This window comes from Alosa sapidissima, chromosome 9 (assembly GCF_018492685.1).
Source record: "Alosa sapidissima isolate fAloSap1 chromosome 9, fAloSap1.pri, whole genome shotgun sequence".
Lineage (NCBI taxonomy): Eukaryota > Metazoa > Chordata > Actinopteri > Clupeiformes > Clupeidae > Alosa > Alosa sapidissima.
Genome location: NC_055965.1, coordinates 10,986,208 through 11,011,202, shown reverse-complemented (window position 1 = coordinate 11,011,202; position 24,995 = coordinate 10,986,208). Strand labels below are relative to the sequence as shown.

Genomic DNA, 24,995 nt, shown 5'->3' with positions numbered 1-24,995 from the left:
CTAACTAACGACGACAGAGTGGGCGATCTAGCCCTACTAGTCCTGTGAACTCCAAAGAGCTCCGCAATCTCCCTCATAGGAGAGGTAACCCTCTATTCCCTCCAGTGGTATATCCACAGAAGGTCTCCCCACCGGCTAGCGCCCATTAGCTGTAAGGCCTCAGAAATCTTTGAACGGACCAGGTTGACATCAAATCGGACAGGGGCTAGATAGCCCACTCTGTCATCTATTTTCAGTAATCTGTCCATTGAGTCAGACTCGTTGACACGGTGGTGTTCTACATAATCAGCCAGAGACCTTAGTGCAGCTGCAAAGTGCAAACTCCTCCATTGCAAGCGCTAACTGGGTAAGACATAAGCACGGAAGTGACGTAGCCTAGTTCCCGACTTGACAGATTACAGATCGAATTTCCATTTGAATTTTGCAACACAAAGAGCGTGACCAAAGTGCAATGCAATCACGGGGGACGCTATTTCTTTTCCATTTTAATAAAATGCCTCAAAACGATAGGGCAAAACGTTTTGCCCAAAATAATCCAAAATGGTCCGTGTAACGCTTTGCAGTGCTTTGTTCTATTTGTTCCATCCATCGGGTCCAAATAAAAAATGTGTTCAATAATCCAATTTTCAATTTGTTTTAACTGGTCAGCAAATAGATAATTGCTGCTATTTTCTAAATGTGTCATTAGTCACGCAAGATAAAGAAAACAGAAACTGGATTGGAAACAAAAGTAAAATTCAGTTAATATTGGATTTTGGCCCCTTTTTTTTTTTTACTGTTTTTGTTGGGCTGAACCACGCGTAGGGGTGGGTGACCTGATAGATATTGGCGCGCGGTGTTGGTGATCACATTTTATCAGCGGATGTAGAGCATAGACTGTAAAAAATAGATGTAGAGATGGAGGGCTATCAAACACAGTTCCGCTTGCATCAAGGTGCCAAGCGATTGATAATGTCAGCTCGAGATCAGAACTTCAGATGCAGAGGGAGACATTGCTGCGTCCTGACACTTATGAGTAGGCCTACGTGAGCCCTAGTAGCCTACAGGCCAATGTAGGCTATTTGCTGTTGAAATTAATAAATGGATAAACGGATAAATTAGGCTCACCGTTGTGTCTTCGTTTAGCCTAATGAAACCTAGTCTAGCGTAAAGCGTTAAATAAGCAAAAATACCATGTCAAACAGTGCTCGGGGTAGCCTGTATAGCCCGGTATAGCCAAGACTGACGTCGATGACATTCTGCTTTGGGGAATTATCTGCTATGGCATGGCTATGGTATTCAAATATAGGCTACTGTAGATATGTTCAACATAGGCTGAAAGTTATGTTTAACGTGCCTTCTCCCAAAAAGTTTGTCATTAATCTCTAAAGTAATGAGTCAAAATCACAAACAACTTCAGGCGGCGCTCCCTTCCACCATCTAGCCTGGCCCAGCTAGATGGTGTTCTCCCCCCGGTGTTCGTGGTTCAGTCCAATCACAAGGGCAAAAAAGGAAAATTAGAAAATTGACGCATCATTTAAATTTTTAACTTCTGAACAGAAAACCGTAACTGTGCTCAATTGAAAATCAAAATAAGCAACAATAACCCATTTACTGTGCCGTCCTAAAGAATGGATAACGGATTTTTAAGCCTATTTTTATATTTTTTCATGTGAATTCTGCAAATAGAACATTGCACTGCAAAGCGTTACACGGACCCAAAATGTTTTCAGGCTGACATTGACAGTTTTGCCAAATATGTTTTCAAAATGCAATCCTACATTGCACTTTAAATATTAAATTGCAAAACGAATTGACATTTAAATGATGAAACTGAATATTGAAAATTGAAATGCAAAATTAATTGCCATTTGAATTTTGAGACTGAAGTACCATGGCAAAATGGAATGCAATTCAATCCATGTTTATTCTATTTTTTAACCAAAATTATTGAAATTGATTTTAGGATTTCATTGTCACTTTGCAGATTAAAATACAATTTGTTGGAAATTATTGCAAATTGCAATATTAAATTGCATAATAATTAAATTGCATAATGAATTGGCAATTGCATAATGTAATGTATTTTTGAATTGCATATTGCAGATTGCATTCTCATTTGAATAAAGCTACTCATGTGCTTCCATGTTGATGCAGTATCTTTGCAACATTATTAAATTAATCTGTCACCATATGCCTATGCCTACGTTTGCAAAGATGAGAACATTTTAATTTGATTCACAATGAGACATTACATTTAATTTACATGTTGACAATGAGTAGTTTTGGTTGTTGGTGGTGTTATTGCATCCCTTAGTTATGCCTACAATGCAAAATTGTTCCCTCGCGATTAGAAGCTCCTGTAGCCGCATAGGATTTCAAACGCGAAATGCCACAAAAAGCGTTTGTGAATAGGTCTTAGTGAGTTAGGAGTCCTCTCGGCTTCTTTTAAGCTGTCCCAGACTTAGGTGCTACTTTTAGGTCTAAAATGCTTCGTGAATTACTTTTAGTGAAAAAAAATAGGAGTCCTAAAGTTAGGAGTGACACGCCACACAATGATATTGTATGTCCTTCATATCGCTAAATCGTCAGCGTTACATAATTGCATTTTCCCCGTTGCTAGGAAGCGCAGTGTTATCAAACATTTCAATTCGGCACTGATTGGGTTGTTGTGATTAGTTGGAGCTGTTATTGCATCCCTCACAAGATCCACAACAATCCGTATTCCCTCACGGTTAAGCCGGTATCTTTGTAATAACTCCGTGTCGTTGAGGGTCTCCAACACATTACGTCGCGCTGCCTAAGATCCTTTGTGAATAGGTCTTAGGGAGTTAGGAGTCCTCTCGACTTCTTTTAAGCTCTCCCAGACTTATAGGTGCTACTTTTAGGTCTAAAATGCTTTGTGAATTACTTTTACTGAAAAAATTAGGAGTCCTAAAGTTAGGAGTGACGCTAAATTTGCCACTTAGGAGCTACTTTTAGCCTTAAAATTATTTGTGAATACGGCCCCAGATCATCTAATATTTACAGATATCTAGGCTATATTTAACATTTATTTTATATTTGGCCTATTGGGAAATCATGTATTTAACAATTTAAGCATAGCTCAGCTTTAAGAAACTCAAATAGCCTAGATGCATGCTTAGCATTTTAAGATCATTAAGGCTACTTTCACAAACTCTTAGTCAGCTGTATATCCTCTGATTTTAATATTTACCGATATCTAGGTGATATTTGTAACATTTATTTTGTATTTGGCCTGTTATGAAATCATGTAGAAAAACTTAAACACATTGTGAAACTTAAAGCCCAAATTTGGAGACATGCATGTCGAAATTTGCTGCCAATTCAAAACCGGATTACTCTGGAACAGCTAACTGTACAGGGGACTGCTTTACACCTTTGTGTTCGGTAAGGTCTGCTGTTTATTTTGATATATGGTTTGTCATGTGTTGAACAAAGGGTTTGTGAAGTATTCCACCGAGATGAGTGGTTAGGGAGATAGGCGCAGAACCTATAATTTATGATTCAATTTAATCATATTATTTACTATGGGTCTTGGGGCTCAGAGTAGTTGTTGCTGCATGGTTCTTGTGGCTCAGCAAAGCAGTCATTGCATGGGTCCTGGAGCTCGGTGTAGCTTTTGCTGCATGGGTCTTGGGGCTCAGCGGAGCCGTTGTAGCAGGGTTGCAGGAGCTCAGCGGAGCAGTTGGTGCATGGGTCTCCCTGAAGCTGTTGTTGCATTGGATCCAAGCTCATTCCGTACTATCTGTGGCCTTAAATAATTCAACCTGGGCGGAAAGAAAACTTTTAGAATACCATTACCTGATAAAACATATAATATTCAGCATGATACAGATCTTCGTTGCGCTCAGCGCAGTGGCGGACATTCGTGTATTGCATAACCGTGGGAACGATGGGTGTCAGGGTTCAGCAGAGCTGCTGCCGCAAGGGTCTTGGAGTTCAGCCGAGACGTTGCTGTATGTTCTTGGGGCTCAGTGGAGCAGTCATTAGATGGGTCCTGAACCTTGGCTGAGCTCTTCCTAAATGGTCCTATGGGCTCGGCGGAGCAGTTGTTGCATGGGTCCTGGGACTCAGTGGAGCTGTTGCTGCATGGGTCCTGGAGCTCGGAGTAGTTGTTGCTGCATGGGTCTTGGGGCTCAGCGGAGCCATCGTTGCATGGGTCCTGGGACTCAGTGGAGCTGTTGCTGCATGGGCCTTTGGGCTCGGCAGAGCCGCCGTTGCACAGATTTTGGGGCTCAGCGTAGCTGCTGCTGCGTGGGTCTTGGGGCTCAGCGTATCTGCTGTTGCATGGGTCATGGGGCTCGGCGGAGCCGACGTTGCATGGGTCTTGGGGTTCAGCGTAGCTGGGTTGTTGCATGGGTCTTAGCGGAGCCAACGTTGCATGGGTCCTGGAGCTGGGCATAGTTGTTGCTGCATGGGTCTTGGGTCTCAGCGAAGCAGTCGTTGCATGGGTCTTGGGGCTCGGCGTAGTTTTGCTGCATGGTTCTTGGGGCTCAGCGTAGCTGCTGTTGCATGGGTCTTGAGCCTCAGCATAGTTGTTACTGTGTGGTTCTTGGGGCTCGGTGGAGCCGTCGTTGCCTGGGTCCTGGGACTCGGTGAAGCCGTTGTTGCCTGGGGCTCGACAGAGCCATCGTTGCACGGATCTTGGGGCTCAGCGTAGCTGCTGCTGCATGGGTCCTGATTTAGACCCATTGGCTTGTTTATTTTGATAACCAGCCTAGAACAGCAAAAATATTTCAGAATCATCCCAATCTAGCATTTGATGTTGAAAGCCAGTCTGCTGAAAAGTTTCAGTGAAAAAGCATAGGAATTAATATTTCTTGGGATTTACTTGCAGTGTTTGCATTATTATCATGACACCAGGAATACATTTTGATGATGTGTGTAGGTCTTTTCGAAAAATATGAATAAACACTGTATTGATACATTTTCCTAGAATGGAAACTAACCAAATTAGTTTAATAATGGGTTACAGCAGAGACACAGCACTAAAAAAATCCTCCATAGAAATGCATGGAGTTAGTTTGTAACGCCAATATGGCCGTTGTCTACACATATCCCACTCCTTCCTCGGCAAAACGTTGACATGTGAATACATTGAGCCAATCATGTGGTGTGATGTGAATACATTGGGCCAATCAAATTGTGTGTTGTGAAGACATCGTGCCAATCATGTGTTGTGAACTCGCCGCTGGAACAAGTTTGGTGTGGTGAAGCCTTGCGCACGCACATTTCTGCTAAAATAGGATGCCCGATGAGTGCCCAAAAAGCGTTGCAATATGGCCGCCGAGTGGAGGGACTTGCCTAAAAGGACTTTGATGCAGCTCCACATCTATTGTAAAGAAAAAGGGAAGATATTCTATATTCTAAATTCATTAAGACATGTTATATTGTGGAGAAGTTCCCAACTACAGATTTCAGCATATACATATGCCACTAGGTTATATATATATATATATATATATATATATATATATATATATATGTGTGTGTGTGTGTGTGTGTGTGTGTGTGTGTGTTGTGTGTGTGTCTTTACATTAATACACAGGATTAAAATCCCTTGTGCCAAAATCCATGGTATAAACACATTCAGAAGCCCCTACTCAAAAGCACGCTACCCACAAATCTGCCAACAAATGTTCACAAACACAAGACAAATGGCCCATCCAACAGCAGTATGCGGCATGTCATTGGGGTTATCAAGTGGGCAGCCTCATTCACCGATGTTTCGTTAAATTACGACACCTCATGAAGGCTTAACAGTGAAACCAGCGTCCTGGGGACACTCCCCTCCATGCTGCCACCATATTACCACATTGAAATATCCAAAACCCAAAATACTCTTAACCAGCCTAGGCATGGTCTAGGTTGGCTAGGTTGGTCCGTCCCGTTGATGTGGATTGAACCATAACCATAAAAACCCTAGCTGACCACCATCAACTTAGGCACAGTCTATCACAAACACAAAACAAATTAGACAGTTAGATTACGCCCCGTGTTGCCACCATATTACCACAATAAACATCCAAATACCCTTAACCAACCTAGGCATGTCTAGGTTGGCTAGGGTTGGTCCGTCCCGTTGATGCGGACTGAACCATAACCATAAAAAAACACCATCAACCTAGGCACAGTCCATCACAAACACAAAACAAATGAGCTAGTTAGCTTACCTTAGCTTGCGCCCCAGGAAGGGTAACTTCTTCTTACCCACAACCATTTGCTTGCTCGTTCTGCTGCCAAGGACATGTTACTAACCACCTGCCTTAGACTTCGATCACAAATGCCCAATTCAGACAGAAAGCCAATAGCAGATCTGGTGTGTCTCTCTGTGTTAGATGCTTGCTTGGAGTTACATGTATTAGGCAGCAAATGTTGTACCTTAAAAGGAGAAATCCTACTGAAGTCAAAGACACTGAAGACACTGTGATGTCCACATCCCTCGCCTCTCTCAGCACGGATGGATACGGAGAGTTCAGGAAGAGCCCTGCATCTATCAGGTGCATTCCCAGATAGCAAACTTCATTGATTTATTCCACATTTGAAAATGTAAAATCATTTTAAGGTGTAAGCTTATTTATTTTCTCTTCAATGTGTTTTATCTCCATACAGTGGCAGCTCGCCGATACGACAAAAGGATAACTGAATACAGTTTGGTGTTTTGGTGATGGTACCAAGAAGTGGCTGCGTTATGCACACGAGCGTCAGGGTGGAGTGAAGAGAGGAGCAGAGAATTGATTTTTTGATTTTATTTCTTCTTTATGGATCAGTTTTTGTGGTGTTTGCTTGATGTTGGAATCATTCACACACACACACACTCCATCTCTCACTCACTTACTCACTCACACACTCACACTCTCTCTCACTCACACTCTCTCTCACTCACACTCTCTCTCACACACTCACACTCTCTCACACTCACTCTCACACTCTCTCTCACTCACACACACTCTCTCACTCACTCACTCTCACTCTCTCACACTCACTCTCACACTCTCTCTCACTCACACACACTCTCTCTTTCACACTCACTCTCTCTCTCTCACTCACTCTCACACACTCTCTCACACTCACTCTCTCACTCTCACACTCACTCTCTCACTCTCACACTCACTCTCACACTCTCTCTCACACACACACTCTCTCTTTCACACTCACTCTCTCTCACTCACTCTCACTCACACTCTCTCTCTCACTCTCTCTCACTCTCTCTCTCACACTCACACTCTCTCTCACTCACACACACTCTCTTTCACACTCACACTCTCTCTCACTCACACACACTCTTTCACACTCACTCTCTCACTCACACTCACTCACACTCTCTCACACACACTCGCTCTTTCACACTCACTCTCTCTCTCTCACTCACACACACTCACACTCGCTCACACACTCACTCTCTCACACTCTCGCACTCTCTCTTTCACACTCTCTCTTTCTCACTCTCACACTCATACACACACACACATTCATTTGTTGTCTTGTTTGCTGCCTGTTTTGGCTGTTTTTTCTGAAATGCTAAAAGGTTTCATTTAAATGCCTAATTTTGTGCATGTTGAGCACTAATAAAGTAATGAATGTGTTGTCCAATGAAGCATATATATTTTTTAATAAGTACAGAATACAAATTTAATCGTGATTGCATTGAATACAGTGTACTAATAATATAACCCCCCTGCCCCTACTTATACCCCCCTCTCACACACTCACACAGGATGGACAATGTGAGACTTGAGCATGTTTTTCATCCTTCCCTGAAAAACCACACACTCCCGCACACGTGTGAAATAGCAGCAGGTTACATCATGCAGGATGGGCAGGTTAACAACAGACAGCAGGGCTCTTGAGTCATACAGTGGGTTTCCATCCAGCTTGTTAATGCGCTTTTAAGTTATGCGATTAAGAAATCCTTTGATGGAAACACTCGCATCAGTCCATTAATGCGACTACAAATGCGATTGGCTCCAGGGAGGTGGTTTAACTTTTGATGCGACTAATGGCCTCCTTACACCAAACAACTTTGACAAGATTTGGGAAAGATTCTTGAAAGATTGGAGTCTTTTGAGTAAAGCTTAAATGAGGGGCATTAGTTAAAAGACTACAATCTTTCAAGAATCTTTCCCAAATCTTGTCAAAGTTGTTTGGTGTAAGGTGGCCATAAGGCATATGCTGATTCAAGTATAAGTATATATACTCTTTTGATCCCTTGAGGGAAATTTGGTCTCTGCATTTATCCCAATCCGTGAATTAGTGAAACACACTCAGCACACACACACAGCGAGGTGAAGCACACTAATCCCAGCGCAGTGAGCTGCCTGCAACAATAGCAGCGCTCACGGAGCAGTTGGGTGCCTTGCTCAAGGGCACTTCAGCCGCTTTCTACTGGTCGGGGTTCGAACCGGCAACCCTCCGGTCACAAGTCCGAAGCGCTAACCAGTAGGCCACGGCTGCCCCCTGTTTCAAGTCGATGGAAACAGCTTAATAGGCGGCCCTCTGGCCACCCTGGAAGGGCTAATGCTAGAGAAAGCATGTAATGTTTAGGAGACGTTTTCAATGTTGAATCAACCAAATTTCAATAATAATACCATTGAATGATGACTGAATCAGTGTTGGATCAACGTTTGATTATCATTAAAATTTCAATGTAATTTCAACGGCAATCACATCTGGTTGAATCAACGTTGAATCCACGTTTTGGGTGATTGAAATGGTGACGTTGTTTCAACGGCAATCTCATCGAGCGCATTCAACGTGGAAACAACATCGGAGTTCAATGCAGATTCAACGAATCCTTTCAACGTTGAATCAATGCCATTTTGCTATCTGGGTTGTGTCCTCCTTGCACATTTCCTCAGGAACCTTGGGCTCTACATATAACCAAAATACATTGCAGTAAGGACACCAATGTTGATACAGAAAGATGTTTACATGACCTCTTTCGAAAAACTTTTCACTGATATGATTTAGTGCAGAGGACTATTACTGTTGATTTGGTAGAGGAAATTGGCTACGTTTCCAATTGCCATTCATAGAATAATGGCAAGATGTGTTTAATGACCCACCACACTGAAAAGGAAATATTTAATCAGGGTCAGTGTTGGCAGTGTCCTTATATCTCTTTACCTTTCAAAAGAGATTTTTTTTTTTCTTTCAAAATTAACACACACCATTCACAGCCAAATAAATCCTTGTATCTCAAAGAAGTTGCCTACTAGCGCTAATAGTTGATACTGGACTGAGTTCTTACCATCAGTTAGTTTGTTATTAAGATTGTTCAACTCCTGGCCCCACTCATCTACTGATCCTATGAGTTCTTCAAAGATATTCTCCATGTGCTGTTTTCTCTCCTGGTCATTCATGTCTGTCCACATCTCATAATCCAGTTCAAGGAGTGTGGGGCTGAATTTCCCATAGTCCTCTAGATGGCAGAACTTACCCGTCTCAAATAAAATAATGATCTTGTAATATATATATATCCTTCTAACTATCCGAATGAATTTGAAGATGATTCAAAATCTAGTTATACCACAAACTTGGACAAAGTTATTGGAAAGTAGGTAGGCTAGTAGTCAAAGTAGGGTATTGCCATATTGCTCAAAATCACATGATTTCAAACACCACTAAAAGTATGTCCAGTTGACTAACTGCCGAAGAAGAAGAAGAAGAAGAAGAAAGAAGGCAACAGGCACTGGATTTGACCTTGACTACATGGCTTTTGCCTAGATATGAGAAAAGTTCCCATATCACCTTAAGCAGAGACTTTCTAATGAGGAGACACAGCACTCAAAAAATCCTCCATAGAAATGCATGGGGCTAGTTTGTAACGCCAATATGGCCGTTGTCTACACATATCACACCCCTTCCTCTGCAAAACGTTGACATGTGAATACATTGAGCCAATCATGTGGTGTGATGTGAATACATTGAGCCAATCATATGGTGTGTTGTGAAGACATCTTCCCAATCATGTGTTGTGAACTCAAGATTGCAAGATTGGTGTCGTGAAGCCTTGCACACGCGCATTTCTGCTGAATAGGATGCCCGATGAGTGCCCAAAAAGCATTGCAATATGGCCGCCGAGTGGAGGGACTTGCCTAAAAGGACTTTGCCTTAAGCCACCCAGAGCTGAGTCCTCTTCCCCTGAGCCACAGTCTCACCTTCGCAAGGGGCTCTGGTGCTGTTATTATTGGGGTTCCTGAAGCCCTCGGGACAGGTGCAGGTGTAGCTGCCTGGGGTGTTTGTGCAGGTGTGCCACACACAGGGGGAATCGCCACACACTCATCATCATCTGCAGCAGAACATACACACACACACACACACAGAGACTAGAAATTCACTTGAAGGCGACCACGGACACAACAAGTCTGTGGTCGCCAGCTAAGAGACCGCTTTTGGCTTTTCTGCTATCCGGAGTAGGATTTTTTACAGGTCTGGAGTCACAGGGCGAGAGTACAATTTTTTAATAATGTAAAAAAGGGGAACAAATCACCAGATTTCTACATGCCCTTTCCTAATTGTTGACTGCCCATATTTTTCACGATAGGTTTGCGGTCAACAGGTCCCCTAGCAATTGCACTCCACCACGATGCCTGTCTCCATCAGAGATTATAATTTCAATATCCTGACTTTTATTTTCAGTCTGCAACTTTGCCTGCCTCAATAAAAAGAAAAAAATGTCCATGGTTCTCGCCTCACCTGCCCAAAAACTGAAGAGAGAGAGAGAGAGAGAGACCAGCCACTGTTTTTGCATAGATATATAATTTCTTTTTTTTGTGTGTGTGTGTTTATTTATTTATTACCTCTTATTCACTTAGGGCCTCTGAGTAATACTGAGGGGCTGTGAACTAATGCTATGTTGTATGTTGTACCAAAGTCCTTTTAGACAAGTCCCTCCACTCGGCGGCCATATTGCAACGCTTTTTGGGCACTTATCGGGCATCTATTTCAGCAGAAATGCGTGCAAGGCTTCATGACATCTTGCTCCAGCGGTGAGATCACAACACATGATTGGCACGATGTCTTCACAACACACCACACGATTGGCTCAATGTATTCACAACACACCAAATGATTGGCTCAATGGTACAACTACAAACTAACCCCATGCATTTCTATGGACGATTTTTTGAGTGCTGTTTCTCCTCATTAGAAAGTCTCTGGTAGTAGTAGGCTACTATTATTGTAACTTTTATTTAAGGTTAGTCTGAGGTTAACTGAGATAAGTTTACCCTCCACAGTGACAAGAAAGGTAAATGGTATTCAGATTCTGGTCTGGAGTGATTCATTCCATTTGAGTTTAGTTAAGGAAGTCAGCTACTTAGTAACTTAGTTAATAACTGGCAATGTGAACAAAGTCCTTTTAGGCAAGTCCCTCCACTCGGCGGCCATATTGTAACTCTTTTTGGGCACTTATTAGGCATCTATTTCGGCACCACATGATTGGCTCAATGTATTCACAGGTCAACGTTTTGCCGCGGAAGGGGTGGGATATGTATCAGACAACTGCCATATTGGCGTTACAAACTAAACCCGTGCATTCCTATGGAGGATTGTTTTAGTGTTGTGTCTCCTCATTAGAAAGTCCCTGATGTAAATAGTAGAGCGTCACATTTCAAATTGAACTGTGTTAAACAGACGCGAACGGCAGGATGAACACATCTGCAACAGTAAATTAACTCCAGCTGCAAAGTCAGCCGTCCTTACCAGCTAACACGATAATCCAGTTACTCAACAACAACAGTAGCCTATGACAATTACAGGAAAATAATCGCTCAGATTTTCGTTAATAGGCCACTCGAAATTAGGTTGTCGATCACTGGAGGGTACGCATAGGCCTTCCTGTGGTTTTGATCAGCCTAATAATTTCTGGATTTTGATTTTCCTGTGGTTTTGATCACCCTAATAATCTCTTGGAGATTTTTGCATCAACACCGTATGTGTAGCATAAACTTCCTATACAACGTTATGGATGTGTCATGGCCATGGAATTTGTGTAGGCCTACTGGAAGTGTATGGTTTTGCAGATTTGGTGTGGGGTTATGGTGTTTGAAAGATATGTTTAGAAAATTGTGTGACAAGCAAATATTTAGTATGTAAGCAGTTGAAAAACTGTAATAAGTGCGCCTATCCTTTGTCCAATTTGTGATTTTAAAAAGTTGTGCAAAGTAGCCTATCAATGTCGGCCCTACTTTATTTCGTTATGAGGTTGGGTTAAGCTCGGATGTGGGCGTTTTTGGTGACGTTTCGCCAAAATGCCCGCCAAAGGGAGTGACAGTGAAGGGGCAGTGCTTAGTAGTTTTCACCAACGTCCTCTCTTTGGAAACTATTACGAGTTGCAAAGCACAGTGTTCACATTCGTGCAACTTTTAGTCGCAGGAAGAATTGAAGATGTCTGGCAGAGGCAAAGGAGGCAAGGGTCTTGGAAAGGGAGGCGCTAAGCGTCACCGTAAAGTTCTTCGTGATAACATCCAGGGTATCACCAAGCCTGCAATCAGGCGTCTGGCTCGCCGTGGTGGTGTAAAACGTCCCACATACTCGACGCACCCGACCAGTAGCGCGACAATGTGACGTCACAGAAGCGCCGTAACCATTTATACTCGCGCGTGGTGGTCGCAACACTAGTTGCAATATTCTCCTGAACAGAGGTGTCGCTGTTGTGAAAAGACTAACATTAACTACTTACACAGCAGAAGCAGCTGCAGTAAGAAACACCAGTAGCTAGCCTCTGTGATGGTACTTCAGACTTTGGTTGCTACTATTCACAACTACCATCATCATTATCATGTAGTTTCCAAGGTGTGTGCACAGGTAGATAGATAGATAGATAGATGGATATATAGATAGGTACTTTAGTCATCCCGAGGGAAATTTTAATAATTTAAACAGTTTAGTTAGCTAGCTAGCTAGCTAGCTAGCAGCTGGCTGAGTTTGTGTAATTTCCTGAAGTGGAAAGAGATTTTGTTCAGGCCTTAATAGATATCCTTTGTTTGAAAATAAATCGTTTCTATTCTTTCCTCCTAATTCCATGTGTTGCAACTCTCACTGGTAACTTTGTTAACTTATCCAGCAAACTATTAAAAATTCACGACTGTAACAAAACACTGCAACTCGCTTGCCCTCGAACTAGTCCATCTTCCTGTTTCCGCCTTGTCGCGCTCGTCTGAAAAAAAATGAGTGGTGCGCTACCTCGCGCTACACGGCCAAAACCCTGGCGCGCCAGAGAGATCTACGTCATTTTGACGTCACATTGTCGCGCTACCGGTCGGGTGCGTCAGGTATGTAGAAGCCTTAAAGCGCATATCTGGTCTCATCTACGAAGAGACTCGCGGCGTGCTGAAAGTGTTCCTTGAGAACGTTATCCGTGACGCTGTTACCTACACCGAGCATGCAAAGAGAAAGACCGTGACCGCAATGGACGTTGTCTATGCTCTGAAACGCCAGGGCCGTACTCTGTACGGGTTTGGTGGTTAAAGATCAGATTTCTATCTAAACCCAAAGGCTCTTTTAAGAGCCACCCATTATCTTACAAAATGCTGTACTCCAGGGGAATTTGGGTTTCGGGGAATTTGGGATCTTGAAAAACTCTAGTCTACTTCTCACGACTGCAAAACAAATGAAGTTCTAGGTTAATATAAAATAAATGCAATAAGCCACCATAACATCTCCAACGTATAAGTTGGGACGCAATGAGCGTGCTACTGAAAGCCCGTATATTGGCACAAAACAAAAAAAGAATGTATTGTGTTACTGTTTGTATAGGGTAATTTGATTCATAAATATAATAATTATAAGTGAACCATTTACGTGCAGTTGCCATAGTGGCGATATCTGATGTCGCTAGAAGAGTTGGAGGACTGGGGCATTGCGGTTATATGACACGCGTAACATGTATAGTCTGCGTCCCATTTTAGCAAAGGGTAAACCATGTAATATGGAAGTCCAATAAATTCAAAGAAGTGCCACAACAATTGCAATAATTAACCTGTCATATTTATAAGGCGCGACGCCGTGAGTGCGCTACGCAATGGCATCATAATTAGCCCAAAACTAAGGTTCACAAATTATCAAAGAAAATCGTCTGCTAAATAAATAAACCACTGCAAAATGTCTGTCAACAAATGGAAGTAAAAACAGCACAGTACAGGACCGTTTCCACTATAGTTTTGCTGTGCAAGCGTCATCATGATTCGAGAAATACACCAAAATGAAAACTGTAGCCTACTCATGAATTGTGATGCTATATGTTTTGGGCATTTGGTATTTACCATACATTTGGAAGGATTCCGTTCATTCAGAAAAAAAGTGCGGGAAAGGACACACAATGAGATGGTGTCCTGTCAACCGATGGTCTGTGGGTGGTGCTAACCTTCTCTCACTAACTGTCTGGTTCCATTCAAATTCACCAACCCTGTCTGGGTATTTGGTTTCGGAGGGAATTTACAGGGCATTCTGGTCGTGGGTGTATGAAGTGACGCAGTCCCCTATTTACATAGAAATCGGTATAAATCTCAGGTGACTTCAACAAAAAGTCAAACTTTCGATTTGCCATAATCGAGAAAGCAACATGCCTGATCCAGCTAAGCCTGCCCCAAAGAAGGGCTCCAAGAAAGCCGTGACAAAGACCGCCAGCAAGGGTGGCAAGAAACGCAGAAAGACCAGGAAGGAGAGCTACGCCATCTACGTGTACAAAGTCCTGAAGCAAGTCCACCCTGATACCGGTATCTCTTCCAAGGCGATGGGTATCATGAACTCCTTCGTGAACGACATTTTCGAACGCATCGCTGGAGAGGCCTCTCGCTTGGCTCACTACAACAAGCGTTCCACCATTTCTTCAAGGGAGATCCAGACTGCAGTACGCCTGCTTCTGCCCGGTGAGCTGGCCAAGCACGCTGTGTCCGAGGGTACTAAGGCCGTCACCAAATACACCAGCTCCAAATAAAGCCAAATTGTAAACGCGCTTCAATCCAACGGCTCTTTTAAGAGCCACCCACATTCTCTTTGAGAAGTAATTCCAATTTAGACATGGATTGCAGTACATTAATTTACCCACAAATTCTGTAAGCTTTTACTCCCTTGATTTCTAAGAATGTTCCAATCTCGAAGGCACTTTGAGTCACCCACGTTCACTTTGAAAAGTAGTTGCAATATCATTATGAAAATGGATGTAAAACAGTCTCTCTGATAAAGCATAATTTGGGGGATAAACTACCAACTACTGTTACTTTCTGGATTGTGGTTACACATCACTTTCAACCTTTATTTGTCCATATTTGTAATGTCTTGCGTCATTGTAATCCAAGCGGCTAGAAATGAGCACAGGTTTTTCTGTATTAAGTCTTCCGCCAAAACAAATGATGGAAGAGACAGCACGATGTAGTGGGAGAAACGTTGACAAATCTACAGACCAGGGTAATTTATGCAAGCAGAACGCTATGAAACCTAGAGACCGTATACGTATACGTATATGTAGACCTGATGCAATCTTCGGCTGTGCTGGTTTCATTTACCATCTTACCATAACCAAAGGCAGCCTGTCTAACTGGGCAGAATTCCGAAACATACTCACCATCATTGTGTGATTAACTTGATAATTAATTAATGCTAGCATTATGTTTTGCAATTAATAAGCTACACATATTTATCCGATAAGACCAGACCATATGCACATGTATCCAATAAGTTTGGAAAACAGCCTTTTTCATGTTTAGGTGGCTCTTAAAAGAGCCTTTGAATTTCCGGATGTTGACTTCAAATCATTTAAGCACGCTCCCCACGGATACGACGAGCCAGCTGGATGTCCTTGGGCATGATGGTGACTCTCTTGGCGTGGATGGCGCACAAGTTAGTGTCCTCGAACAGGCCAACGAGATAAGCCTCGCTAGCCTCCTGAAGAGCCATGACAGCAGAGCTCTGGAAGCGCAGATCAGTCTTGAAGTCCTGAGCGATTTCTCTGACGAGACGCTGGAAGGGGAGCTTACGGATCAGCAGCTCAGTGGACTTCTGGTAACGACGGATCTCTCTCAGAGCTACGGTACCAGGCCTGTAACGATGAGGCTTCTTCACGCCACCGGTCGCAGGTGCACTTTTACGCGCCGCCTTGGTCGCAAGCTGCTTCCTCGGAGCCTTGCCTCCGGTAGATTTGCGGGCTGTTTGCTTAGTTCTTGCCATTGCTACGGATTCTTCGGGTTTGAAGAGTGAACACACCTCCAGATTGTGGATATATAAGGCCTACAGTCTTACCCTGCCCACTTTTACGTCACTTGTTGATCTCCGCTGATTGGTCTTCATCGTTCTTTCTGAGTGGCGCTTGAAATTCAAAATACAAAGCCCACCCCCTAATGGCTTATATCATTGTGTTGATTCAGTACTCACAAAACCTTTTCAATATAAATTAGAAATTAAAGAAATGCACTTAAAGCATTCCATCAGTCAGCGCTATATGATTGGTATAGAAACAAACACAACAAATAATAACTTGTTAACTGGCATGCATAAAAAGAAATAATAGCATAAGGTAGATTTTCTATTTGCTAAACTAAGGCCTACGAATGTGCGTGATTACAAACAGGAAATTCCATGATATATAATTGAAATGCTTCTAATTTCTATGCCTTTCTAATGAGGAGACACAGCACTCAAAAAATCCGCCATAGAAATGCATTTTGTAACGCCAATATGGCCGTTACTACACATATCACACCCCTTCCTCGGCAAAACGTCGACGTGTGGATACATTGAGCCAATCATATGGTGTGTTGTGAAGACATCGTGCCAATCATGTGTTGTGATCTGGCCGCTGGAGCAAGATTGGTGTCTTGAAGCCTTGCGCACGCGCATTTCTGCTGAAATGGATGCCCCACGAGTGCCCAAAAAGCGTTGCCAAATGGCCGCCAAATGGAGGGACTTGCCTAAAAGGACTTCGTTAAGAACTAGTCTTGTGTGTTCCTTAAAAGAAAAAAACACTTAGATGAAGAACTTATTACTAAATCTGCTAGATTTGTACTGCTACTTAGTGGCTGACATTTTGGAGTAGGTGGTCGGGTATTGATTCACAGTGAACGGGTCGGATTACTAAACTGATGTAGAAATATATATACTCTTGATCCCGTGAGGGAAATTTGGTCTCTGCATTCATCCCAATCCGTGAATAAGTGAAACACTCAGCACACAGTGAACACAAATGAGATGAAGCACACACTTATCCCGGCGCAGTGAGCTGCCTGCAACAACAGCGCTCGCGGAAGATGACGTGTATGTGGGAGCAAAAAAAAAAAATATATATATATATATATAACACCATGGAAAAAGTTTTTATAGGTATTTGGGTGGCTCTTAAAAGAGCCTTTATTTTTGAGACTTAGGAAGATGGTTTACTTGGACTTCTCAGTCTTCTTGGGTAGCAAAACAGCCTGGATGTTTGGCAGCACACCACCCTGAGCGATGGTGACTCCGCCGAGCAGCTTGTTTAACTCCTCGTCGTTACGCACAGCCAGCTGCAGATGGCGGGGAATGATACGGGTCTTCTTATTGTCACGGGCAGCGTTGCCGGCCAACTCCAGGATCTCAGCGGTCAGGTACTCGAGCACAGCAGCCAAGTAGACCGGTGCACCAGCGCCGACACGCTGAGCATAATTGCCTTTGCGTAACAGCCTGTGCACACGGCCCACGGGGAACTGAAGTCCAGCCCTGGATGAACGTGTCTTGGCCTTAGCTCTGGCCTTGCCGCCGGTTTTGCCTCTGCCGCTCATTTTTGTAGTAAATGTTTAGAGTTCGTCTGAATATCCAAATGCTCACTTGTGTCCAGGCATGTCCTATTATGCCACACCAGCGCGGGCTACCTAGTGCCCCAGTGGCTGAGACCAAAATGCTGAGAGCCAATCAACGTGTAGCTCGCTGCGGGACATCAACTTGAGTTCTGTTTGGCGCGTATTCCCATTCGCGTCCCCACCTCCCTTTCAGTGTATCAGTAGTACATTCCGAGACTTTCTAATGAGGAGACACAGCACTCAAAAATCCTCCATAGAAATACATGGGCTTAGTTTGTAACTCAGTTACAAACTAACGGCAAAACGTCGACATTTGAACATTGAGCCAATCATGTGCTGTGTTGTGACTACATTGAGCCAATTATGTTCTTTGTTGTTTGTCTGTTTCAGCTTTTGGATACTTTGTGATACACTGTGACAAACTGAAGTGGTTGTGTGTTGCAACATTTTGGATACTTTGTATTGTTTGGGAGCAAATGCTTTATGAGCAAGAGGGCATTATGAGTTATACCAAAGTCAATCATATGGCGTGTTGTGAAGACATCGTGCCAATCATGTGTTGTGATCTCGCCGCTGGAGCAAGATTAGTGTCGTGAAGCCTTGCGCACGCGCATTTCTACCGAAATGGATGCCAGACGAGTGCCCAAAAAGCGTTGTCAAATGGCCGCTGAGTGGAGGGACTTGCCTAAAAGGACTTTGTTAGAAGCATTGAATTCATGATCCATTACCCATACTGTTAATTACCAGTCACTGTTTAAATTCCCCTCAGGGGCAGTGAATGGACTAATTAATTTGGTCAATCATATGCAGTGGGAAATTTGTGAAAGTTATATTAAGCTAATCGGTCGTTGTGAACGTACACACTCAAAGCGAGTATGTTTATATACGAGCAGGCACTGTTGGAATAAACGCAATCAAAGAACTTTTGGGTGGCTCTTAAAAGAGCCTTTTTGTAAACCTGTTGAAAACGCAACATTTACTTCTTCTTGGGTGCAGCCTTTTTGGGTTTGGCAGATTTAGGCTTGGCTGCCTTGGGTTTCGCTGCCTTGACTTTCTTGGGGCTCTTTGCTGTCTTCTTGGGTGCAGCGGGCTTCTTAGCCTTCTTCGGGCTCTTCGTTGCCTTTTTCGGCGTGGCGGGCTTCTTGGCTGCTTTCTTCGGAGACTTTTTGGCGGCCGCCGGCTTCTTGGCTGCTGCCTTCTTGGGCTTCTTGGCCGCGGCAGGCTTCTTCGCTGCTGGCTTCTTGGCTTTAGGAGCTGCCTTCTTTGCAGGCTTCTTTTCCACCGCCTTGTTCAGCTTGAAGGAGCCGGAGGCACCAGTTCCCTTGGTCTGGACCAGAGTTCCCTTGGTGACCAAACTCTTGATGGCCACCTTGACACGAGCGTTGTTCTTTTCCACATCGTACCCACCAGCCGCCAAAGCTTTCTTCAGCGCAGCAAGAGAGACTCCTTTCTTCTCTTTGGAGGCAGAGATAGCCTTGACGACGAGCTCGCCTACACTTGGTCCAGTTTTCTTGGGTCGTGGCGCCTTCTTCTTGGGGGCCTTTGCTGGGGCAGTAGCGGGGGCTGGAGCAGCTTCTGCCATTGTATTCTTTAAGTTTTCCGCTCAAACTACTTCTGAGACCTGAGAGAATGTGTGACGAGAGGAGCTGGTGGGCTGGATTTAAAATAAACATGAGAACCATTTAGAGTCAGCAGACGGAGAGCTCTCCGGGTTGTCTGTGACGATGAGATCACTTGTGTTTTCTCCACGTACTTTTTGTAACAAATATGAGTAGCGATACGACACTTACCAATAAGACGATGTCTGTTGTGAAGAGCACCGATTACACTTTAGAGTGAATATATTTTGGTTTATGGTTGCCCCTTTTCCCTTTTGCAACGAATTGGGAACTTTGGCCGTCTAGGTGGAAAGGTTGCAGTCAGTCTAAGTATTGCGAGGAAAACATGCGCATAATGATAGTAAAACCGCGCAATGCCAAAACAAAAAAAGTGCCACAGAGAAGGAGATGAGCCTCAGTAACGCGTAAAAGCAGTGACAGTGTAGTTGATGTGAATGTCTACTTTACAAACGGTGGCTTTTTGGACACAGCGAAACACAGCGCAAACACGCACCATACGGATACGGCCTACCATATAGGTCTAAATATTACAGGACCAAGTTATGGGGAAAAATAAGTTATGTGGCAATATTTGTGAAGGCTGTTTATATAACTGTATGCAGGCATATAAACAATTCATTACATTGAAGAAAAAAAAAACATTTTCCCCAACACACTGGCTTAGGGATTCTTTGGACAGCCCACCTGCTATTATTGATAGTAAACATTACACAGTTGCATTTTGCTTGTGCGTTATGAATAGACAGTCTAGTTGGCTATCTCTGTATAGGGTTTAGGTGATTCTTAGCCTTAGATTGATAACATTGCTATGTGAAAGCATGCATTGGTTGGAATAACAGCCATTGGACAAAGCCTTTGATTTATGACATTGCACAACTTATTAATTTTACAGAATATACTCAGGCAGAATCGCCCAAAACTGGAACACTTTTTCTCCTGCTTCCCCCAAGACTATTTAAGATTTTTTTTTTCTGGGGTATCAGGGCCTGACTATTTAGCGTATCCTCTTAAATGAAATGCAAAACATTATAGATGAATAAATAATAAAAAAAAAATAAACTGTTTATTAAAACTAAATTACAGAATTATTGTCACCTTTGTCAAATGATTTCACTTTCTGTGAAAGGACAGTTTAGGTATGACGAAAACAATTGGGACATTTGTAAAATATGGCATTTTTAACACATTTGGGTCTAATTTCATTATGATACAACAACTCCTAAAGCCAAAAAGCCAGCAGCAAAGAAACCTGCCGCGGCTAAGAAGCCCAAGAAGGCAGCAGCCATAAGTCGGCAGCCGCCAAAAAGTATCCAAAGAAAGCAGCCAAGAAGCCCGCCACACTGAAAAAGGAACGAAGAGCTTGAAGAAGGCAAAGAAGCCCGCTGCACCCAAGGCGGCAGCAAAGAGCCCCAAGAAAGCCAAGGCAGCGAAACCCAATGAGGGGGGTGGTAATTTTACAGTATGTGGGTAATGAACTAATGGATTATGAATTCAAACTTAAAATACATTACAGTTTTTTCTGAATGCTTACAGTTTTTTTCTGAATGCTTAAACACAACTGTGATTCTTATAGCACAATTCCTAAAACTATTAATACTTATAGCAAAACCACTCACTGAGTTCGCAAAACTAAAAGCATAAACACTGCTTTGCACACAGTTTGCAATTTTGTAACACACACTTTGCACAACTGTAGGCACAATTCACTGCACAGCACTCTTTTTGCGGAACTGTAAACACAACTCATGTTTTACACTCAATTTCCAAAGGATCAACACACTTCTAGCAAATCTATACACATGTATGGCTATTATTTTCACTATTTTGTCAACTCTCTGGCACACTTTCTCATGTGAAAACTGTTTTAGATAATTAGTTCACTTTGCAATCAGCCTAAGTACTATAAATAAGCCACAGGTAATGTACAATGGGTACAATGGAGGGAGCAGGAAGAGTGAGAAGAGAAAGAATTAGAGGAGGCAAAGAATAGGACGTGGAGGTGAAGAAGTAGGAGGAAGAAGAGGATGCAGAGGTGAAGAAGTGAGAGGGAGAGAATGACAAGGACAAGGATGTGAAGTTAGAGGAAGAGGACAAGAAGGAGCAAGAGGAGGATGGGGAGGGGGAAGAGGAAGGGTAAGAAGAGAAAGAAATAGCCCTTTAGGCAAAAAAAAACAGTCTACATGTGTGGATATTGTCATGCCAGGCCTGGATATGGCATTCCAGAATATATTTTCCCCGGTGCCTTGGCCTAGGACATTGCATGTGATGTAGACGGAATTTTGAGAGAGACGACCCGATGTAGACTGATTTGTTTTGTCTCAGTGAAATGCTATTTTGTGTTTTGACTTGGAAAAACACACTTGTGTTTGTTTTGATGTGTGTAAATAAACACTAATACTTGAAGTTTGGATCCCTGTATGTTTACAGAACTATGACAAAAGTATGACCTCAAACTGACATAGTCTACCTTATGCACAGAGAAAGCAAAAGCCAGATGTGTTTTTTATTCATACCATCAGTGTGTTGTTGGCACATTGTGTGAAGAGTTAAGCAAGGTGTGTTAGCTTTTGCAAGAGAACTACAATGTTTTGCTGATTGGGTGAGAGGTTTTGCCATTTATGTGTAGAGTTTTGCAAAAAAAAAGCCATAGTTACAAAAAAAGTGCTTAAACAATCAGAACAAACTGTAAATGGAATTATTAAGTTATCACAAAACATGCCCCTTTACTCATGCAACAGTTGCTTCTAATCAATTAACTTATAACTCATAATGCCCTCTTGCTCATAAAGCAATTTCTCCCAAACAATACAAAGTATCCAAAATGTTGCAACAACCACTTCAGTTTGTTACATTTTAACAATGTACAGTGTATCACAAAGTATCCGAAAGTTGAAACACAGTTTGCTACATTGTAACAGTTACCACGCGAAGCTTTGTTGATTTACATTTTGTGATTGTGCTACTGAAGCACTGAAAGGGAGGTGGGCATGCAATACGCACCAAATAGAACTCAAGTTGATGCCCCGCCGCAAGCTACACATTGATTGGCTCTCAGCATTCTGGTGTCAGCCACTGGGGCACTAGGTAGCCCGCGCTGGTGTGGCATAATAGGACATGCCTGGACACAAGTGAGCATTTGGATATTCAGACGAACTCTAAACATTTACTACAAAAATGAGCGGCAGAGGCAAAACCGGCGGCAAGGCCAGAGCTAAGGCCAAGACACGTTCATCCAGGGCTGGACTTCAGTTCCCCGTGGGCCGTGTGCACAGGCTGTTACGCAAAGGCAATTATGCTCAGCGTGTCGGCGCTGGTGCACCGGTCTACTTGGCTGCTGTGCTCGAGTACCTGACCGCTGAGATCCTGGAGTTGGCCGGCAACGCTGCCCGTGACAATAAGAAGACCCGTATCATTCCCCGCCATCTGCAGCTAGCTGTGCGTAACGACGAGGAGTTGAATAAGCTGCTCGGCGGAGTGACCATCGCTCAGGGTGGTGTGTTGCCTAACATTCAGGCTGTTCTGCTGCCCAAGAAGACTGAGAAGTCCAAGTAAACCATCTTCCTAAGTCTCCAGAACAAAGGCTCTTTTAAGAGCCACCCAAACACCTATAAAAACATATTCCATGTTGTCATTGACAGTTTCTCCATGGTGTTACATATTTCCTCGCACGTACACATGTCATCAGTTTAGTAATCCCCAAATCAAAGTCCTTTTAGGCAAGTCCCTCCACTCGGCGGGCATATAGCAACGCGTTTTGGGCACTCGCGTGCGCAAGGCTTCACGACACCAATCTTGCTCCAGCGGCGAGTTCACAAGACATGATTGGCAAGATATATTCAAAACACACCATATGATTGGCTCAATGTATTCACATGTCGACGTTTTGCTGAGAAAGGGGTGGGATATGTGTAGACAACGGCCATATTGGAGTTAGAAACTATCCCCATGCATTTCTATGGAGGACTGTTTTGAGTGCTGTGTTCTCATTAAAACGTCTCTGGTAATCCGACCCCTTCACTGTGAATCAATACCCGACCACCTATCTAGCATATTTAGTAATAAGTTCTTCATCTAAGTTTTTTTTCTTTTAAGGATCACACAAGACTAGTTCTTAATCATGCAATGCAATGCTATGGGGGTATTAGTGGGGCCTTGTAGTCAGAGGTGATGACGCAGTCTTTTCGAAGTATTTCAATTTTAAATCATGGAATTTCCTGTTTGTAATCACGCACATTCGTAGGCCTTAGTTTAGCAAATAGAAAATCTACCTTATGCTATTATTTCTGTTTATGCATGCCAGTTAACACGTTATTATTTGTTGTGTTTGTTTCTATACCAGGCATATAGCGCTGACTGATGGAATACTTTAAGTGCATTTCTATAATTTCTAGTACTGAATCAACACAATGATATAGGCCATTACGGGGTGGGCTTTGTATTTTGAATTTCAAGCGCCACTCAGAAAGAACGATGAAGACCAATCAGCGGAGATCAACAAGCTGACGTAAAAGTGGGCAGGGTGAGACTGTAGGCCTTATATATCCACAATCTGCAAGTGTGTTCACTCTTCAAACCCGAAGCAATGGCAAGAACTAAGCAAACAGCCCGCAAATCCACCGGAGGTAAGGCTCCGAGGAAGCAGCTTGCGACCAAGGCTGCGCGTAAAAGTGCACCTGCGACCGGTGGCGTGAAGAAACCGCATCGTTACAGGCCTGGTACCGTAGCTCTGAGAGAGATCCGTCGTTATCAGAAGTCCACTGAGCTGCTGATCCGTAAGCTCCCCTTCCAGCGTCTTGTCAGAGAAATTGCTCAAGACTTCAAGACTGATCTGCGCTTCCAGAGCTCTGCTGTCATGGCTCTTCAGGAGGCTAGCGAGGCTTATCTCGTTGGCCTGTTCGAGGACACTAACTTGTGCGCCATCCACGCCAAGAGAGTCACCATCATGCCCAAGGACATTCAACTGGCTCGTCGTATCCGCGGGGAGCGTGCTTAAATGATTTGAAGTCAACATCCGGAAATTCAAAGGCTCTTTTAAGAGCCACCTAAACATGAAAAAGGCTGTTTTCCAAACTTTGTTAAACGTGTTGTTAAGCATATGGTTTGGTCTTGTCGGATAAATAGGTGTAGGTTATTAATTGAAAGACGTAATGCTAGTATTAATTCCTTATGTTAATCACATAATGATAAGTGTAGTCAGTATGTTTCGGAATTCTGCCCAGAGAGAGACAGGCTGCCTTTGGTTATGGTACGATGGTAAATGAAACCAGCACAGCCGTAGATATACGTTATATTTCTACCTGATGTAGCATTCCTCTAGGTTTAATAGCTTTTTGCTAGCATAAATTACACTGGCCTGGAGATTTGTCAACGTTTCTCCCACTATATCGTGCGGTCTTACATTTGATAGTGCTCATTTCAAGCTGTTTGGTTTACATTGACGCAAGTCATTACAAATGGACAAATAAAGGTTGAGAAGGGATGTGTAAGCACAATCCAGAAAGTAACAGTAGTTGGTAGTTTATCCCCCAAAACATCCTTTATCAAAGATTGGCTGTTTTATATCCATTTTCATAATATTACAACAATCACTTTTCAAAGTGAACGT

At 43.1% G+C, this 24,995-nt stretch overlaps 6 protein-coding genes across 6 annotated transcripts; 3 read left to right on the top strand and 3 right to left on the bottom strand.

The window, feature by feature from the left end:
- Window positions 1-12,393: 12,393 nt before the first annotated feature.
- Window positions 12,394-24,383, top strand: LOC121719175 (histone H3-like). Its single transcript, XM_042104611.1, has 4 exons — window positions 12,394-12,520; window positions 13,292-13,457; window positions 16,232-16,238; window positions 23,922-24,383. The coding sequence occupies exons 1-4, from the start codon at window positions 12,394-12,396 to the stop codon at window positions 24,381-24,383; spliced, it is 762 nt and encodes a 253-aa protein (XP_041960545.1).
- On the top strand, window positions 14,380-15,032 carry LOC121719205 (histone H2B 1/2-like). Its single transcript, XM_042104642.1, has one exon. It carries the CDS (start codon window positions 14,570-14,572, stop codon window positions 14,942-14,944), a length of 375 nt encoding a protein of 124 aa, XP_041960576.1. The 5' UTR covers window positions 14,380-14,569; the 3' UTR covers window positions 14,945-15,032.
- Window positions 15,414-16,176, bottom strand: LOC121719223 (histone H3). Its single transcript, XM_042104663.1, has one exon. It carries the CDS (start codon window positions 16,171-16,173, stop codon window positions 15,763-15,765), a length of 411 nt encoding a protein of 136 aa, XP_041960597.1. The 5' UTR covers window positions 16,174-16,176; the 3' UTR covers window positions 15,414-15,762.
- Window positions 17,355-17,759, bottom strand: LOC121719200 (histone H2A). The gene has a single exon (XM_042104637.1). It carries the CDS (start codon window positions 17,751-17,753, stop codon window positions 17,376-17,378), a length of 378 nt encoding a protein of 125 aa, XP_041960571.1. The 5' UTR covers window positions 17,754-17,759; the 3' UTR covers window positions 17,355-17,375.
- On the bottom strand, window positions 18,748-19,368 carry LOC121719222 (histone H1-like). The gene has a single exon (XM_042104661.1). It carries the CDS (start codon window positions 19,351-19,353, stop codon window positions 18,748-18,750), a length of 606 nt encoding a protein of 201 aa, XP_041960595.1. The 5' UTR covers window positions 19,354-19,368.
- On the top strand, window positions 22,490-22,955 carry LOC121719201 (histone H2A). The gene has a single exon (XM_042104638.1). It carries the CDS (start codon window positions 22,565-22,567, stop codon window positions 22,940-22,942), a length of 378 nt encoding a protein of 125 aa, XP_041960572.1. The 5' UTR covers window positions 22,490-22,564; the 3' UTR covers window positions 22,943-22,955.
- Window positions 24,384-24,995: the final 612 nt, after the last annotated feature.